Source organism: Oncorhynchus tshawytscha, linkage group LG17 (genome assembly GCF_018296145.1).
Source record: "Oncorhynchus tshawytscha isolate Ot180627B linkage group LG17, Otsh_v2.0, whole genome shotgun sequence".
Taxonomy (NCBI): domain Eukaryota; kingdom Metazoa; phylum Chordata; class Actinopteri; order Salmoniformes; family Salmonidae; genus Oncorhynchus; species Oncorhynchus tshawytscha.
In genome coordinates this window covers 3,542,362-3,561,524 of record NC_056445.1, presented here as the reverse complement: position 1 = coordinate 3,561,524, position 19,163 = coordinate 3,542,362, and the positions used below count along the sequence as shown (strand labels likewise).

The 19,163-nt window shown below is 44.3% G+C and overlaps 1 protein-coding gene across 1 annotated transcript in view; it reads left to right on the top strand.

Annotated features, from left to right (window-relative positions):
• The window catches only part of vtnb (vitronectin b), a 34,332-nt gene extending 16,139 nt beyond the window's left edge, over positions 1 to 18,193 (top strand). The window contains 6 exon segments of the mRNA XM_024376739.2: positions 113 to 252; positions 777 to 933; positions 12,714 to 12,869; positions 12,999 to 13,239; positions 13,554 to 13,660; positions 17,818 to 18,193. Coding sequence (XP_024232507.1) covers positions 113 to 252; positions 777 to 933; positions 12,714 to 12,869; positions 12,999 to 13,239; positions 13,554 to 13,660; positions 17,818 to 17,978 — 962 coding nt within the window. The 3' untranslated portion in view covers positions 17,979 to 18,193.
• The last annotated feature ends 970 nt before the right edge of the window (positions 18,194 to 19,163 follow it).

Sequence of the window (19,163 nt, the reverse complement as noted above, 5' to 3'; positions counted from 1 at the left end):
TTTTCACTGCTTCTCTGTTTCACTTTCTTTCCCTCTCTCCCTCTCGCCATTATTTCTTCTATGACTTGTTCTGTCTCCCTGTCCTGGTGAGAACAAACATGCTGTCTTACAGGTGATTATTTCTTTGAGCTCGATGAGAGGGCGGTTGTCCCCGGTTACCCCAAACTGATCTACGACAAGTGGGGCATCAGAGGACCTATAGATGCTGCCTTTACTCGCATCAACTGCCAGGGCAAGACCTACATCTTCAAAGTAGGCTACCACTTTTCCCACCACTCACAACACTGCCATAGTATCCTACATCTTCCCCGCCACTCACAACACTAATACAGTGTCTTGCATCTTTAAGCTACCACCTTTCCTCACCACTCACAACACTGACACAGCGCCCTGTTAAAGGGATAGTTCATCCCAAAGTCAAAGTATGTCAGACGTTTTCTCATCTCAAAAGTAATGTTAAGCAGTGCTTCCCAAACCTTTCCTCATGTACCCCCAGCCAGTCTACTGCTTTGATGTATTCCAGAACTAGCACAGCTGATTCAAATGGTCACATCATCATCAACCCCTACATTAGTTGAATCAGCAATGCTAGTTCTGGAATTAAGAACAAATAACTGGGCTGGCTGAAGGAGAGGTTTGGGAAACATTGGTCTAAACTTGAGCTGTTGTCTGCTGGAATCAATCCCAAATTAACAGGAAAATATGGCCTATGAAACTAACGTTGACTATTTAGTTTGATTCATTGCTTTGCTTTGCTTTCGCTTGTCTCCTCTCAGGGAAATAAGTATTGGCGTTTTGAGGATGATGTTCTGGATGCCGATTACCCTCGGGACATCTCTGTAGGGTTTGAGAAGGTTCCAACTGACGTCGACGCTGCCTTCGCCATACCAGCTCCCGGTCACCATGGCAAAGAGAAGGTCTACTTCTTCAAAGGTAACATACACGCACTTGGCACAAAGGTCAATTCAAGGTCTTGTCCACATTAGTTCAGCTTAATTTAACTAAAATGACGAGGAAACAATGTTGATTCAACCAATGTGGGCCCAATGGGCAGAATACTGGTAATCTGTGAAACACCTGAAACATAGTGTACTGTGATGAAACCCTTGAGGGGATTAATCACTTAACTTGAACTGACTTCCCAGAAAACCAAAAATGGTTCTGTGAAAGTTCCCAGAACTTTTGTTAGGTTGCGGCAAAGTGGATTTGGAGGGCCAGTAGGAGGCACTCTTTCCTTTGGTCAATAAATAAATAAATAATGTAATATGATGTAATACTGTATATCCAAATGCCACAGGGCAGTGATTGGGGACATTGCCCTGTGTAGGGTGTTGTCTTTCAGATGGGACGTTAATCGGGTGTCCTGACTCTGTGGTTACTAAAGAGCCCATGGCACTTATCGTAAAAGTAGGGGTGTTTGCTCCGGTGTCCTGTCTATATTCCCTCATACCATCATGGCCACCTAACCATCCCCTGCTTCCAATTGGCTGATTCATCACTCCTTCTCTCCCCTGTAACTCGTTGCTGTGAATGAGAACGTGTTCTCAGTCAACTTACCTGGTAATATTGACCTGGTAAAATAAGGGTTGAATAAATAAAATTAATGAATGAAAATTCTCATAACACAAAAACTGTCCTGTCGTGATGATGATTATAACATGTTTGTATAAAACATTCGCCTGATGTTCCTATAACACATTTAGTCTGTTCATTAAAAGTTCCCAGAATGTTTCATTAGGTTGTGGGAACAATCTGGTTGTAACATTGTGGGCACATCACAAAATATATGTTGCCAAAACACACAAATATCCAGTTGTGCAGATGATTCAAAAATATTTTACGGTGCAAAGCAAATTCACCTGCTGTCACAAGAATGTTCCTAGAACACATTGAATCTGTTCTCTAAATGTTCAGAGAATGTTTCTTTAGTTTGTGGAAGCATTGTGTGGTAAGACACAAGATTACTTAAGAGGTTACTAAAACACTAAAACTGTGCAGTTGTTCTGACATTCAGATAAGGTTTCTATCAGGGTGCACAAAACCTTCCTAGGTGTAATATGTGTCCGTGAAACTGCTCCTTATCCCTACAAGGGACCTAGCCTAATACATATAGAACATATTTAATCTGTTCTTTAAATGTTCAGTACATAGGCATACTCAGATGAAAATTGGAAAAGGTTGTTGACAGCTTTTTTATATATTTTGAAGCTATACATAGTTTATGTTCCTGTTATAAACAATGAAGTAATACAACCTTATATACCGAACAAAAATATAAATGCAACATGCAACAATTTCTAAGATTTTACTGAGTTACATTTCATATAATTTGAATCAGTCAATTGAAATACATTAATTAAGCTCTACTCTATGGGGTGATGGTTGCTGATAATGGGCCTTGGTTACGCCTATGTAGATTTTCCATTAAATATCTGCCGTTTCCAGCTACAATATTCATTTACAACATTAAGTGTCTACACTGTAGTTCTGATCAATTGCATGATATTTTAATGGACAAACAAATGTGCTTTTGTTTAAAAAACAAGGACATTTCTAAGTGACCCCAAACTTTTAAACGATTGTGTAAACAGCAACACCTACCCCATAAGCATTCCTGTCTCTTCTATAGATGTTATATCCTTGTATTGGTACTGCTGTATCATCAAATTAATTATTTAAGTGAGTCTGGGAAATGGCTAATATGTGACACGATTCAGGAAACTAGGCGTATGTTGCAAGTCACAACTTCACAGGAGAGCCGTTTGAATGTAAAAATATATTTTTTATCATAATGCGTTTTTTGGCAGAAATGCCTTCTCGAACATATGAACTTTCATGTGCCTTAGTAACAAACTTGTTTGCCATCTGTAAATACAAATACAATTGTTAAATTACGAGCCTTGTTGGTTAAACCACAGAAAAAGTAAACAATCTTCCCACTTGCCATGATTGGCTGAGATAATGAGTGGGTTGGACATGCCGAGAAATGAGTTCGGATTGGTCTGCCATATAGAGGGCTTCTCTCTATTTGAGCTCGTCAGTCTGTGTTGGTAATCCTGTTGAACGCGTCTTTTTTTAAATGTATTGTTTTCACGCTCTGACCTTAGTTATCTTTGTTTTCTTTATTATTTTGGTTAGTTCAGGGTGTGACGAGGGCGGTATGTGTGTTTTTGTCTTGTCTAGGGGTTTTGTATATCAATGGGGTTTTGGTATTGTCTAGGTAAAGGTAGGTCTATGGTGGCCTGAAATTATTCCCAATCAGAGACAGCTTTTTATCATTGTCTCTGATTGAGGATCCCATTTAGGTTGCCATTTCCATTTTGGTTTTGTGGGTTATTGTCTATGTGTAGTTGTATGTCGGCACTAGTTGTTTATAGCGTCACGTTTGTTTTGTTCGTTTTTTTAAAGTGTTGTTCGTTAAATAAAAGAAGAATGTATTCCAATCACGCTTGGTCTCCTCGATACGACGAACGTGACAATTGTGTAGTTTAGCTGCATGAGTGTTGCTCTCCACTTTCTGGAGGATCAAGTTTTGAAATCAGTGGAATTAGAGCTAATGAGATGGAGAAAACACCTGTCTCCGGATTACATCCTCAAACTAAGGGCAACCATGGTATGGCATTCCTGACAGGGAGACGTGTCCATCATGCAGTCTAGCATTAGCTAGCTACATTTTCAGATATTACACATTTTTAGTTTTGACAAAGTGGTTTCATTTCAAGCTCAAGTGTGCTGTTATCTAAATCAAATCAAATGTTATTTGTCACATACACATGGTTCGCAGATGTTAATGCAAGTGCTTGTGCTTCTAGTTCTGACCATGCAGTAATATCTAACAAGTAATCTAACCTAACAATTTCACAACAACTACCTTATACAAACAAGTCTAAAGGAATGAATAAGAATATGTACATAAAAAAGATATGAATGAGCGATAGCCGAACGGCATAGGCAAGTTGCAGTAGATGGTATAGAGTACAGTATATACATATGAGATGAGTAATATAGGGTATGTAAACATTATATAAAGTGGCATTGTTTAAAGTGGCTAGTGATACATTTATTACATCAATTTTTCATTATTAAAGTGGCTAGAAATGAGTCAGTATGTTAGTTGGCTGGCTTCCTTACTGACGTTATTATTCATATCCCAGAGCCGTTTGCTTTTCTAGTTAGAGGCTAATGTTAGCTAGCTGATATTGAACCTGGTTGGTTAGCTCCCAGCACTGTGGCATTGTTGGCACTGTGTTCATTGTTATTTAACTAGCTAACATTAGCTGGCTGGCTCGTTAGCTAACGTTATGTGACGCATGTACAACACCGGTTGAATATGCCCAGTGCCAGTAAATGTCTGCAAAAATACATGATGAAATTGTTGCCAGCAGAGCTGGTTAGGCTGTTTTCATGTTATCAATAGGTAAACAAATTATCGGTCAGAGCGTCAAGTGTGCACTCCGAGAGTGAAACATGATGGGTGGGGCTAAAGCTTAAGAGAGTGTGAACGATACTGAATGGGTGTAGACCAAGAAGAGCTCTTCACTAGATACCAAAACATTCAAAGGCCATTTTTTCAAAAGTGAGTTTACAAGCTGATCAACTTTCAAAGCAGAATTACTTTCCCGTTGTTCCTCAAATGCAGTGTATGATATACAATTTTGAGTCTCTACTTTTATTCATTGTAAAAAACACAATTTTCAAATGTTGCTACATAAGACTGAATCCAGGTGGTGAGTCACATATATGAATGTTATCTGATGTTAGGAAGTTATTTATTTCATTAAACTTATTTCTAAGGCTACATACGGTGCATTCATAAAATATTCAGACCCTTTCCCTTTTTCCACATTTTGTGATGTTGCAGCCTTATTCCAAAATAGATCAAATTCATTTTTTCGTCATCAATTTACATGGAATACCCCATTATGACAAAGTGAAAACAGGTTTTTAGAAATTGTTGCACAAACGGATTTAAATAAATTTGCAGACCCTTTGCTATGAGTCTCGAAAATGAGCTCAGGTGTACCCTGTTTCCATTGATCATCCTTGAGTTGTTTCTACAATTTGATTGGAGTCCACCTGTGGTAAATTCAATTGATTGGACATGATTTGGAAAGGCACACACCTGTCTATATAAGGTCCCACAGTTGACAGTGCATGTCAGAGAAAAAACCAAGCCATTGGGTCGAAGGAATTGTCTGTAGAGCTCAGAGACAGGATTGTGTTGAGGCATAGATCTGTGGAAGGGTTCCAAAAAATGTCTGCAGCATTGAAGGTCCCCAAGAACACAGTGGCCTCCATCATTCTTAAACGGAAGAAGTTTGGAACCACCAAGACTCTTCCTAGAGCTGGCTGCCTGGCCAAACTGAGCAATCCGGGGAAGAAGGGCCTTGGTAAGGGAGTTGACCAAGAACTTGATGGTCACTCTGACAGAGCTCCAGAGTTCCTCTGTGGAGATGGGATAACCTTCCAGAAAGACAACCATCTCTGCAGCACTCCACCAATCAGGACTTTATAGTAGAGTGACCAGGGGGAAGCCATTCCTCAGTACATGACAGCCCACTAGGAGTTTGCCAAAAGGCACCTATAGACTCTCAGACCATGAGAAACAATATTCTCTGGTTAGATGAAAACAAGATTTAACTCTTTGACCTGAATGCCAGGCATCACGTCTGGAGGAAACCTGGCACCATCCCTACGGAGAAGCATGGTTGTAACAGCATCATGCTGTGGGGATGTTTTTCAGCGGCAGGGACTCGGAGACTAGTCAGGATCGTGGCAAAGATGAACGGAGCAAAGTACAGAGAGATCCTTGATGAAAACCTGCTCCAGAGCGCTCAGGACCTCAGACTGTGGCAAAGGTTCTACTTCCAACAGGACAACAACCCTAAGCACACAGCCAAGACAACACAGGCGTGGCTTTGGGACTAGTCTCCGAATGTCCTTAAGTGGCCCAGCCAGAGGCAGGACTTGGACCCCGATCTAACATCTCCGGAGAGACCTGAAAATAGCTGTGCAGCGAAGCTCCCCATCCAAACTGTCAGAGCTTGAGAGGATCTGCAGAAAGGAATGGGAGAAACTCCCAAAAGCTGTGCCAAGCTTGTTGCATCATACCCAAGAAGACTTAAGGCTGTAATTGCTGTCAAAGGTGCTTCAACAAAGTACTGAGTAAAGGGTCTGACTCCTTATGTAAATGTGATATTTCTTTAAAGTTTTAAATACATTTGCGAACATTTCTAAACTGTTTTTGCTTTGTCATTTTGGGGTATTTTGTGCAGATTTATAAGGAAGAAAAACAATTTAATCCATTTTAGAATAAGTAACGTAACAAAATGTGATAAAGTCAAGGGGTCTGAATACTTTCTGAATGCACTTTAACAGCACAAAGTAAATGGACCGTCCTGGGGCGCTCAAATATGTGCTCAGTCAGAACTTCTGGGACTGCTCTAGTCACCCTCCCAATGAGTCTCTTGCACCAGATGGCTTACTTCCGCATGTGAGACTGGAACTCCTCTGTCAGTTACAGATGGCGCTAAAGCAAAAACCTTATTGTAATTAATGTATAAATAAATAACAGTCATGGGTGCGTGTGACCTGATAAACCAATAAACTACATCCAACAAGAGTAGAAGGAGATGGCACCGGAGAAGAAGAAGATGGCTCCAGAGAAGAAGGCAGACGTTTTACATGCCCCGAGCCGATTGTTTTTTTGTTGAATTATATTACGAACCCCTTTGGCCTTGCAGTCTAGGGGGGATGGAAACGAGACCCGTAACATATCTCATGCAAATAATAACAGTGAAAAGGAACAGTGAGAACTAAAAGAAATCCGCAGACAACCTAAACCTACCGTCAAACACTTTAGGTTTATTTCAAACACACGGTAATGGGGTGTAATGGGAAAAAGCCCCTAAGCTAGTCTTACTGGGTAAAGAACAGCTAGCTAACTTACCAATAAAATACAGTGGGTGGTCCGCCCAGTTCTAACTAGGGTACTTAGACAAAGTTTTCCTACGGGTAATGTGTGCCCAAGGGTGACTTGACTTGGTATCCCCTTTTCCCACCAACAAACAAACAGCCGTACACCACAGCAATACATACTCAAATGATAGCAGACAATGTGAGATGTAGGCGCAAAAACAAAAGAGATAGCACAAGAGACAACTGATTGTGATTGTGATTGGGTAAGGGAAAGGGAGCAAGTGTGTCTTCAGATTTGCAACTGATGACTTGCCACCTGTGACTAGGGCAGAAGGAGAGAAAACAAATACACACAGGATACCTGTATCCATAACACTTCCACCCTTAAAAGAGCAACCCTATAAGGATTGCGACCAAAGTACTTACAACGAATACCAACAAGTTCAACAAGCAAAGGCAACCTAACGAGACATACAAAAATCATACATTTTTAAACACGAGACAAAGCATCTGCCAATACATTATCAGAATCCTTTTTGTGGCGGATCTCCAAATTATAATTTTGCACGATAAGTGCCCAACACAAGGCGCTGGTTCTGGTTGTACAATCGGTGGAGAAACACTAAGGTGTTAAACATGTCAACATTCACAAGGCCGCAGGGCCAGACGGATTACCAGGACGTGTACTGCGAGCATGCATTGACCAACTGGCAAGTTTTGTCACTGACATTTTCAAGTCTGTAATACCAACACGTTTTAACTTGTTATGGGATCGGGATAAGTGTCATCAACAACTGCTGAATAGCATACCGCTACATTCAATAAATATTACTACAAATATTTATATTCATGAAATCACAAGTGCAATATAGGAAAACACAGCTTAGCCTTTTGTTAATCCACCTGTCATGTCAGATTTTGAAATTATGCTTTACGGCGAAAGCAATCCAAGCGTTTGTGTAAGTTTATCGATCGCACGACAAAACATTAAGTACACTAGGCATCAGGAATTTTGGTCACGAAAATCAGAAAAGCAATCAAATTAATCGTTTACCTTTGATGATCTTCGGATGTTTTCACTCACGAGACTCCCAGTTACATAACAAATGTTCCTTTTGTTCCATAAAGATTATTTTTATATCCAAAATACCTCCGTTTGTTTGTCGCGTTATGTTCAGAAATCCACAGGAAAGACAACGCAGACGAAAATTCCAAGTAGTTTCCATAATGTCCACAGAAACATGTCAAACGTTTTTTTATAATCAATCCGCAGGTTGTTTTTAAAATATATAATCGATAATATATCAACTGCAAATGTCTTTCACAGTAGGAGAGGGAAAAGCAATACCTATCCAAACTCTGTTGCGCGAGCAAAACTCATGTGACCACTTGACGCGATGTTATCGTTCTGGCTCAGTTTTCGAAAAAAACTGAAACTATGTCTGAAGACTGACACCTTGAGGAAGCGATATCCCTTTAAGTCCAGCAAAGGGAGGCTATGGAACATCCAGTTTTCAAAATAGAAGCCACTTCCTCTTTTGATTTTCCTCAGAGTTTCGCCTGCAATATCAGTTCTGCTATACTCACAGACAATATTTTGACAGTTTTGGAAACTTTATCGTGTTTTGTCTATCCAATACTAATAATAATATGCATATATTAGCAACTGAGACTGAGGAGCTGGCCGTTTACAATGGGCACCTTTTCATCCAAGCTACTCAATACTGCCCCTACAGCCATAAAAAGTTAAGCAGACCATCATGGTCCCTGTGCCCAAGAACACTAAGGTAACCTGCCTAAATGACTACCGACCGGTAGCACTCACGTCTGTAGCCATGAAGTGCTTTGAAAGGCTGGTCATGGCTCACATCAACACCTTCGTCCCAGACACCCTAGACCCACTCCAATTTGCATACCAACCCAAAATATCCACAGATGATGCAATCTCTATTGTACTCCACACTGCCCTTTCCCACCTGGACAAAAGGAACACCTATGTGAGAATGCTATTCATTGACTACAGCTCAGCGTTCAACACCATATTGCCCTCAAAGCTCATCAGTCAAGCTAAGGACCCTGGGACTAAACACCTCCCTCTGCAACTTGATCCTGGACTTCCTAATGGGCTGCCCCCAGGTGGTAAGGGTAGGTAACAACACATCTGCCATGCTGATCCTCAACACAGCTCAGTCCCCTCCTGTCCTGCCAGGCACAACTCCAACACCATCATTAAATTTGCCGATCACTGACAACGACAAGACAGCCTATAGGGAGGAGGTCAAAGACCTGACCGTGTGGTGGAAGGACAACAACCTCTCCCTCAACGTGATCAAGACAAAAGAGATGATTGTGGTTTATAGGAAAAAGAGTACCGATCACCCCCCCATTCTCATCGACATTGCTGCAGTGGAGTAGGTTGAGAGCTTCAGGTTCCTTGGTGTCCACATCACCAACAAACTAACATGATCCAAGCACACCATGACAGTCGTGAAGAGGGCACGACAACACCTATTCCCCCTCAGGAGACTGAAAAGATTTGGCATGGGTCCTCAGGTCCTCAAAAGGATTTATACAGCTGCACCATCGAGAGCATCCTCACTGGTTGCATCACTGCCTTGTATGGCAACTGCTCGGCCTCCGACCTCAAGGCACTACAGAGGGTAGTGCGAACAGCCCAGTAAATCACTTCCTGCAATCCAGGACTAAAAAAAAGCATAAAACCTGGTGTATCAAAAAGCATGATCAAATGAATTAGCCAGCTACTGTATTTTGAGAAACATTGAGAAATAATTTGTTCAATTTTGGGGGTCAATTTAACCAGTTATCTACCTGGTAGCTTGCTCGCTAGTTAGTTCCAGTGCCAGTTTCAAGTCCATCTAAATGAATGTCTTACTAACTCGAAAATATGAAGATATTTCAGAATGAAAGTTTACTGGCTAGCGCATCATGCTTTGTGACATTATATTAGCTATCTCATTTAGATTGTATTTTCACTTATTGCATCTGCATGCCTGTTGAGTTCTCCTTGGTGCACTCCTTCGTTCGTGAGATGGCTGCTCATTCTAAATGTCAACAGCCCGGCACCCTCCCCAGCAACCCGCCAAAGCCCCCACCATTTCTCCTTTACCCAAATCCAGATAGCCTATGTTCTGAAAGAGCTTCAAAATCTGGACCCCTACAAATCAGCCAGGCTAGACAATCTGGACCCTCTCTTTCTAAAATTATCTGCCGAAATTGTTGCAACTCCTATTACTAGCCTGTTCAACCTCTCTTTCGTATCATCTGAGATTTCCAAAGACTGGAAAGCTGCCGCGGTCATCCCCCTCTTCAAAGGGGGTGACACTCTAGACCCAAACTGCTACAGACCTATATCTATCCTACCCTGTCTTCCTAAGGTCTTCGAAAGCCAAATTAAAAAACAGATTACTGACCATTTCGAATCCCACCAATCCTTCTCCGCTATGCAATCTGGTTTCAGAGCTGGTCATAGGTGCACCTCAGCCACGCTCAAGGTTCTAAACAACATCATAACCGCCATCGATAAGAGACATTGCTGTGCAGCCGTGTTCATCGACCTGGCCAAGGCTTTCGACTCTGTCAATCACAACATTCTTATTGGCAGACTCGACAGCCTTGGTTTCTCAAATGATTGCCTCGCCTGGTTCACCAACTACTTCTCAGATAGAGTTCAGTGTGTCAAATCGGAGGGCCTGTTGTCTGGACCTCTGACAGTCTCTATGGGTGTGCCACAGGGTTCAATTCTCGGGCCGACTCTCTTGTCTGTATACATCAATGATGTTGCTCTTACTGCTGGTGATTCTCTGATCCACCTCTATGCAGACGACACAATTCACAAACTTCTGGCCCCTCCTTGGACACTGTGTTAACTAACCTCCAGACGAGCTTCAATGCCATACAACTCTCCTTCTGTGACCTCCAACTGCTCTTAAACGCAAGTAAAACTAAATGCATGCTTTTCAATCGATCGCTGCCTGCACCTCCTCGCCCGTCCAGCATCACTACTCTGGACGGCTCTGACTTAGAATACGTGGACAACTACAAATACCTGGGTGTCTGGTTAGACTCTAAACACTCCTCCCAGACTCACATTAAGCATCTCCAATCCAAAATTAAATCTAGAATCAGCTTCCTATATCGCAACAAAGCATCCTTCACTCATGCTGCCAAACATACCCTCGTAAAACTGACCATCCTACCAATCCTCGACTTCGGTGATGTCATCTATAAAATAGCCTCAAACTCTACTCAACAAACTGGATGTAGTCTATCACAGTGCCATCCGTTTTGTCACCAAAGCCCCATACACTACCCACCATTGCGACCTGTACGCTCTCGTTGGTTGGCCCTCGCTTCATACTCGGCGCCAAACCCACTGGCTGAAGGTTATCTACAAGTCTCTGCTAGGTAAAGCCCCGCCTTATCTCAGCTCACTGGTCACCATAGCAGCACCCACTCGTAGCACGCGCTCCAGCAGGTATATCTCACTGGTCACCCCCAAAGCCAATTCCTCCTTTGGTCATCTTTCCTTCCAGTTCTCTGCTGCCCATGACTGGAACGAATTGGAAAAATCTCTGAAACTGGAGACTCACATCTCCCTCACTAGCTTTAAGCACCAGCTGTCAGAGCAGTTTACAGATCACTACACCTGTACTTAGCCTATCTGTAAACAGCCCATCTATGTATCTACCTACCTACCTCATCCCCATACTGGTATTTATTTATTTATTTTGCTCCTTGCACCCCAGTATCTCTACCTGCACATTCATCTTCTGCCGATATACCATTCCAGTGTTTAATTGAAATATTGTAATTACTTCGCCACCATGGCCTATTTATTTCCTTAACTTACCTCATTTGCACTCACTGTATATAGACTTTTTGTTTTCTTTTGTTCTACTGTATTATTGACTGTGTGTTTTGTTTATTCCATGTGTAACTCTGTGTTGTTGTATGTGTCGAATTGCTTTGCTTTATCTTCGGCCAGGTCACAATTGTAAATGAGAACTTGTTCTCAACTAGCCTACATGGTTATATAAAGGTGAAATAAATAAATAAATAAAATTTAAAAATTGTATAATCTAATCTGTTCAAAACAGTGGCAGCATGTGCAGCAGAAATAGGTGTATTTATGCTGTTGTTCAAATGCATAGAACGCTTTATAAATTATATCTTCTCAAAATAATTACTGGTAGTTCAAAAACTTGGCATCATATTTCCGTCATGCTGCATATTTCTGTCATGATGTTCTGGAAACCTTTAAATAATGTTTACCAGGCATTAAAGGAATTTCCTGTGCAACTAACCATTGTATGAATGTCATCACAACTGAGCATATTTTGTGTTTTGGAAACCTATCTCTTGTAATGTACCCACACTGTTCCCACAACCTAATTAAATGTTCTGGGAACCACCCTAATTTTTGCACCCTAATAAAAACCTTGTTATGATCGGCTCAAGTGAACAGGTTTTGTGTTTTGGGAACATATCTCTTGTCATGTTCCCATAATGTTACCACAACCTAAATAAATGTGTTCAACTTTTTTATGTTCTTTAAAAGTAATTTTCTTGGAATGCTCTTGTAACATCAGGTGAATGTTTTTGGCACTGTAAAAGAAACATTGTATAATGTTATATTCACAGAACTGGGTATGTTCCCGGATTTCTGGGTTGCAATTTACATTTATTTATTTATTATTTAACCTTTATTTAACTAAATTAATTGAATTGCTTTAATAGACTTGAATTGATTTAACCGTTATTTTCTCCCTATACAGGGGACCAGTACTACCAGTATGAGTTTAAGCACCAGCCGTCTCACGAAGAGTGTGTGCGCTTGACTAAGTCGTCCCCCTCTGTGCTCTTCACGCGCTACACCGACCTGTACTGTGATGATACCTGGGAGAACCTTTTCACAATGCTTTTCCAAGGCCGTAAGACCCAGCTGTGTGTGTGTGTGCGCGTGTCTTTGTGCGTGTGTGCATGCATGCTTGTCCGTGTGTTTGTCAAAGTGTCTTTAACTCTGCCTAATTTAAAGTAACTCCTACCGTCTCTTTTTGCAGTGCATGGCCACAAAAAGGGCCCACGGTTCATCAATAAAGACTGGGTGGGGATCAAGTCCCCTATAGACGCTGCCATGGTGGGCCGTCTTTACATCAGCCCTAAACCCACTCCCTCCCCATCCCCCACACCCAGGAGATGAGCCAATAGGTGGAGGAAGGACAGGAGGCGGGGTCAGAGAGGCAGGGCCAGACAGAGTCGCTCAGCGTACTTTGAGGATTTTTTTTTAGATGACCACGACTGGTAGGTATAGTACTCTAGCCTAATGCAGTGCAGGCTTTTGTGCCATCCCAGCACTGATGACTGGTACTGTACTAACTCGTATCACACAGCAGCAACTGTGTCCACCTGATCTGGTGTGTTAGACCTGGGCTGGAATAAAAGCCTGCCCAACTCAGTGCTTTTTACCAAGTCTTTTCTAAGGCCAATTATCTCTATATGTGATGATTTGATGATGTTTGGTTGTCCACACATTAGTGAGGGGTACAGATATGGACCTTAAAGGACATTTTAAGCTGACGACAGTGGTTTTGTGTGTGTGTGTGTGTGTGTGATAGGATGGGAGGAGGCTTCACATATGACTCTGACTACAGTGACTACACCCCCACACACACTACACACGACAAGACACTGCCTGTACAGAACGTCTACTTCTTCAAGAAAGGTAACAGTACACATGCACACACGAACACAGACAAACATAGGCATCCAACTCACACACACAAACGTACATACACACTCACACACCAGACCTGGGTTCAAATACATGTGTATGTGGCCCGAATCAACTACCTCTATTGGAAGTATTTGAAAGTATTTTCAAATAGTTTTCTATAAATTTCTATAAGCCTAAAATGTGAAAATATTTTGAAATACTTGTTTCAAATACTATTTTCAAATGCATGGGTTAAATGCATGTGAGTGTTACGGTTTTCTAGGTGTGAAGGATAGTCGGACCAAAATGCAGCGTGTAGATTGCGATCCATGTTTAATGAACAACGTGAAACACGAATAAACACAAAAAACTACAAAACAAAGAACGCAACGAAAACCGAAACAGCCTATACTTGTGTAAATAAATAAAGAGATAGGAACAACGACACTAAGGACAATCACCCACGACAAACTCAAAGAATATGGCTGCCTAAATATGGTTCCCAATCAGAGACAACGATAAACACCTGCCTCTGATTGAGAACCACTCCAGACAGCCATAGACTTTGCTAGATAACCCCACTAGCTACAATCCCAATACATACACACCAGAACCCCAAGACAAAACACACCACAATACAAAAACCCAATGCCACACCCTGACCTGACCCAATACATGAAGAAAAACACAAAATACTTAGACCAGGGCGTGACAACGCACCTCAAAACAATAGGGAGGGTCCGGGTGGGCGTCTGTCCATGGTGGCGGCTCCGGCGCGGGATGTGGAACCCACTCAGTCAATGTCTTAGTCCCCTCTCCTCGCGTCCCTGGATAGTCCACCCTCGCCGCTGACCATGGCCTAGTAGTCCTCACCCAGAACCCCACTGGACTGAGGAGCAGATCGGGACTGAAGGACAGCTCGGGACTGAGGTAGCTCGGGAGTGAGAGGAAGCTCGGGAGTGAGAGGAAGCTCGGGAGTGAGAGGAAGCTGCTCGGGAGTGAGAGGAAGCTCGGGAGTGAGAGGAAGCTCGGGAGTGAGAGGAAGCTCGGGAGTGAGAGGAAGCTCGGGAGTGAGAGGAAGCTCGGAGTGAGAGGAAGCTCGGGAGTGAGAGGAAGCTCGGGAGTGAGAGGAAGCTCGGGAGTGAGAGGAAGCTCAGGCAGGTAGGTAGATCTGGCAGATCCTGGCTGGCTGGTGGTTTCAGCAGATCCCGGCCGACTGGCGGATCCCGGTTGCCGACTGGCAGTTCTGGCAGATCCCGGTTGACTGGCGGATCTGGCAGATCCCCGGTTGACCGACTGGCGGTTCTGGCAGATCCCGGTTGACTGGCGGTTCTGGCAGATCCCGGTTGACTGGCGGATCTGGAAGATCCCGGTTGACTGGCAGATCCCGGTTGACTGGCGGATCTGGAAGATCCCGGCTGACTGGCGGATCTGGAAGATCCCGGCTGACTGGCGGATCTGGAAGATCCCGGCTGACTGGCGGATCTGGAAGATCCCGGCTGACTGGCGGATCTGGAAGATCCCGGCTGACTGGCGGATCCTGGCAGACTGAAAGATCTGGCTGCTCCACGCTGACTGGCAGCTCTGGCTGCTCCACGCTGACTGGCGGCTCTGGCTGCTCCACGCTGACTGGCGGCTCTGGCTGCTCCACGCTGACTGGCGGCTCCGGCTGCTCCACGCTGACTGGCGGCTCTGGCTGCTCCACGCTGACTGGCGGCTCCGGCTGCTCCACGCTGACTGGCAGCTCTGGCAGACTGGCTCCACGCTGAGACTGGCAGCTCCTTGCAGACTGGCAGCTCTGGCTGCTCCACGCTGACTGGCGGCTCCGGCTGCTCCACGCTGACTGGCAGCTCTGTGCAGACTGGCAGCTCCTTGCAGACTGGCAGCTCCTTGCAGACTGGCAGCTCTGGCTGCTCCACGCAGACTGGGCAGCTCTGGCTGCTCCACGCTGACTGGCAGCTCCTTGCTGGCAGCGGCTGGCAGCTCCACTGCTGACTGGGCAGCTCCTTGCAGACTGGCAGCTCCTTGCAGACTGGCAGCTCCTTGCAGACTGGCAGCTCTGGCTGCTCCACGCTGACTGGCGGCTCCTCTGGCTGCTCCACGCTGACTGGCAGCTCCTTGCAGACTGGCTCTGGCTGCTCCATGCAGGCTGGCAGCTGCTGCTCCATGCAGGCTGACTGGCAGCTCCATCTGCAGCTCTGGCTGCTCCATGCAGACTGACAGCTCTGGCTGCTCCATGCTGACAGCTCTGGCTGCTCCATGCAGGCTGCAGACTGGCAGCTCCGCTGCAGACTGGCAGCTCTGGCTGCAGACTGGCAGCTCTGGCTGCTCCAGACTGGCAGCTCTGGCTGCTTCATGCAGACTGGCAGCTCTGGCTGCTCCATGCAGGCTGGCAGCTCTGGCTGCTCCATGCAGGCTGGCAGCTCTGGCTGCGCTGAACAGGCGGGAGACTCCGGCAGCGCTGTAGAGGAGAAAGGCTCTGGCTGCACTGAACAGGCGGGAGACTCCAGCAGCGCTGTAGAGGAGAAAGGCTCTGGCTGCACTGAACAGGCGGGAGACTCCAGCAGCGCTGTAGAGGAGAAAGGCTCTGGCAGCGCTGGAGAGGCGAGGCGCACTGTAGGCCTGATGCGTGGTGCTGGTACTGGTGGTACTGAACCGAGAACACGCACAGGAAGCCTGGTGCGGGGAGCTGCTACCGGAGGGCTGGAGTGTGGAGGTGGCACAGGATGGGCTAGACCGTGAAGGCGTACTGGAGATCTTGAGAGCAGTGCTGGCACAAGACGTGCAAGGCTAGGGATGTGCACAGGAGGCCTGGTGCGTGAGGCTGGCACCAACTTCACCAGCCGACTAACACGCACCTCAGGACGAGTATGGAGCGCTAACCCAGGTGCCATCAAATCCCCGACACGTTCCGTCGGGCGAATTCCATGCAAAAAGCACCAACACAGCAACTTCCTCATTTCTCTCTCCTCCAATTTCCCCATTAACTCTTTCACAGTCTCTGCTTCGCTCACCTCCAACACCGGCTCTGGTTCTGGTCTCCTCCTTGGCTCCTCACGATAAACAGGGAGAGTTGGCTCAGGTCTGACTCCTGACTCTGCCACACTCTCCCTGAGACCCCCCCCCCAATACATTTTTGGGGCTGACTTTCAGGCTTCCTTCCGAGTCGCCGTGCTGCCTCCTCATACCGGCGCCTCTCCGCTTTCGCCGCCTCCAGTTCTTCTTTGGGGCGGCGATATTCTCCAGGCTGAGCCCAGGGTCCTTCTCCGTTTAGGATTTCCTCCCATGTCCAGAAATCCTTATAGCGCATCTCCTCTTTGGGCTGGTCCTGCCTGTTGACACGCTGCTTGGTCCGTTTGTGGTGGGTGATTCTGTTACGGTTTTCTAGGTGTGAAGGATAGTCGGACCAAAATGCAGCGTGTAGATTGCGATCCATGTTTAATGAACAACGTGAAACACGAATAAACACAAAACACTACAAAAAAAAGAACGTAACGAAAACCGAAACAGCCTATACTTGTGTAAATAAATAAAGAGATAGGAACAACGACACTAAGGACAATCACCCACGACAAACTCAAAGAATATGGCTGCCTAAATATGGTTCCCAATCAGAGACAACGATAAACACCTGCCTCTGATTGAGAACCACTCCAGACAGTCATAGACTTTGCTAGATAACCCCACTAGCTACAATCCCAATACATACACACCAGAACCCCAAGACAAAACACACCACAATACAAAAACCCCATGCCACACCCTGGCCTGACCCAATACATGAAGAAAAACACAAAATACTTAGACCAGGGCGTGACAGTGAGGCAGAGTACAGTGTGAGTATTTTCAAATACATACCAATACCGTATTTCCAAATACATTCCAGTATTCAGCTATTTGTTTTTCAAAATAAAAAAATATGTGAATACTTCCTTTTTAAATGGATATAAAAGTAATTGAGATATTTGGACCCAGGTCTCTCTCTCTCACTCACTCACTCACTCACTCACTCACTCACACATGCACACACACACACACTCACTCACTCACACATGCACACACACACACACACACACACACACACACACACACACACACACACACACACACACACACACACCTTCTTGTTCTGATCATCATTTTATTTGATTGTTTTCTGCCACCAGATAAATACTACAGGGTGGATCTCCAGACCAAACACATTGACTTTGCCAGCCCTCCCTACCCACGATCCATTGCCAAGTACTGGCTGGGCTGCAAACAGGAGTCTGGCCCGGACAGAGAAGAGATAGACAGACATTACGAGCCAATGGCAGAAAAGAAATGAAAAGCGATAGACAATACAAGCTGATGATGACTTTTATTACAAAGTTACATAAGTTCAATATAGGTGATCTAATCATAATGGTAGCGCACAATGAAAAACATACTATAGTAGTCATTCTTGCATTGTTTGTATTGACTAACGATGGCCAACCTGATACATCAGTCTACACTGTCTATTTAGGTTGACATGATTAAATAAAATATTCATGATTTGTATCTTTGAGTTGCCTTGTGTCCTCTCTTTTTCTAATATATGGTTAATCAGTTTTTGGCACCCTATTTAAAAAAAAAAAAAGAATGTTTTAACCTTTAACTAGGTAAGGCAGTTAATTAATTAAGAGCAAATTCCTATTTACAACGATGGCCTACTCCGGCCAAACCTTAACCCGGACGACCCTGGGCCAATTGTGTGCCGCCCTATGGGACTCCGAATCATGGCCGGTTGTGAAAGAACCTGGTTTGATTCCAGGTTTGTGTAGTGATGCCTCTAGCACTGAGATGCAGTGCCTTAGACCGCTGCCCCACTCAGGAGCCTATTCTCTATATAGTCAACTACTTTTGACCAGGGCCCATTGGGCTCTGCTCAAAAGTAATGCACTATGTAGGGAATAGGGTGTCATTTCAGACACACTATAATAAATTACCTCAAGTAGAGAGATTGGGCTTGTTTATTTTAGGTCCCTGGTCAAAGTATCAAAGTGGCAGCACAGAACCAGTTTAGCTCTGGCTACGTTCCAATTCTCTTCAACATCGTCCTTCCTTCTTTGCCTCCTATTTCCTCATCTCCTAAATCATGTGAATGGGCTTGATTGGTGACAGCAGCATAGGAGGGAACCTAATGTAGAGGTCATGTGAGAGATTGAAGATTTGCTTTATCTCAATTGTTTTCTGTTTGGCCCTCTGCATTGTAAAGACATTTAAATAGGTGGTTGTGGGAAAGTGCACTAAGATGCCTATGATACCTGGAAAATACTCTGGTCTCCTTAAAGTGGAACAATGGCAAATTTAGGAAAATTGTTAAAGTACCTAAACCTGTCTGACTCAGTGTGCACCTCTCTCACTCAGGAAGGGCGAGGTAGAGCTAGAGTGCCTTCCAGAAAGTATTCATACTCCTTGACTTATTCCACATTGTGTTGTGTTACAGCCTGAATTCAAAATGTATTAAATTCAGTTTTAGTAAAACTTT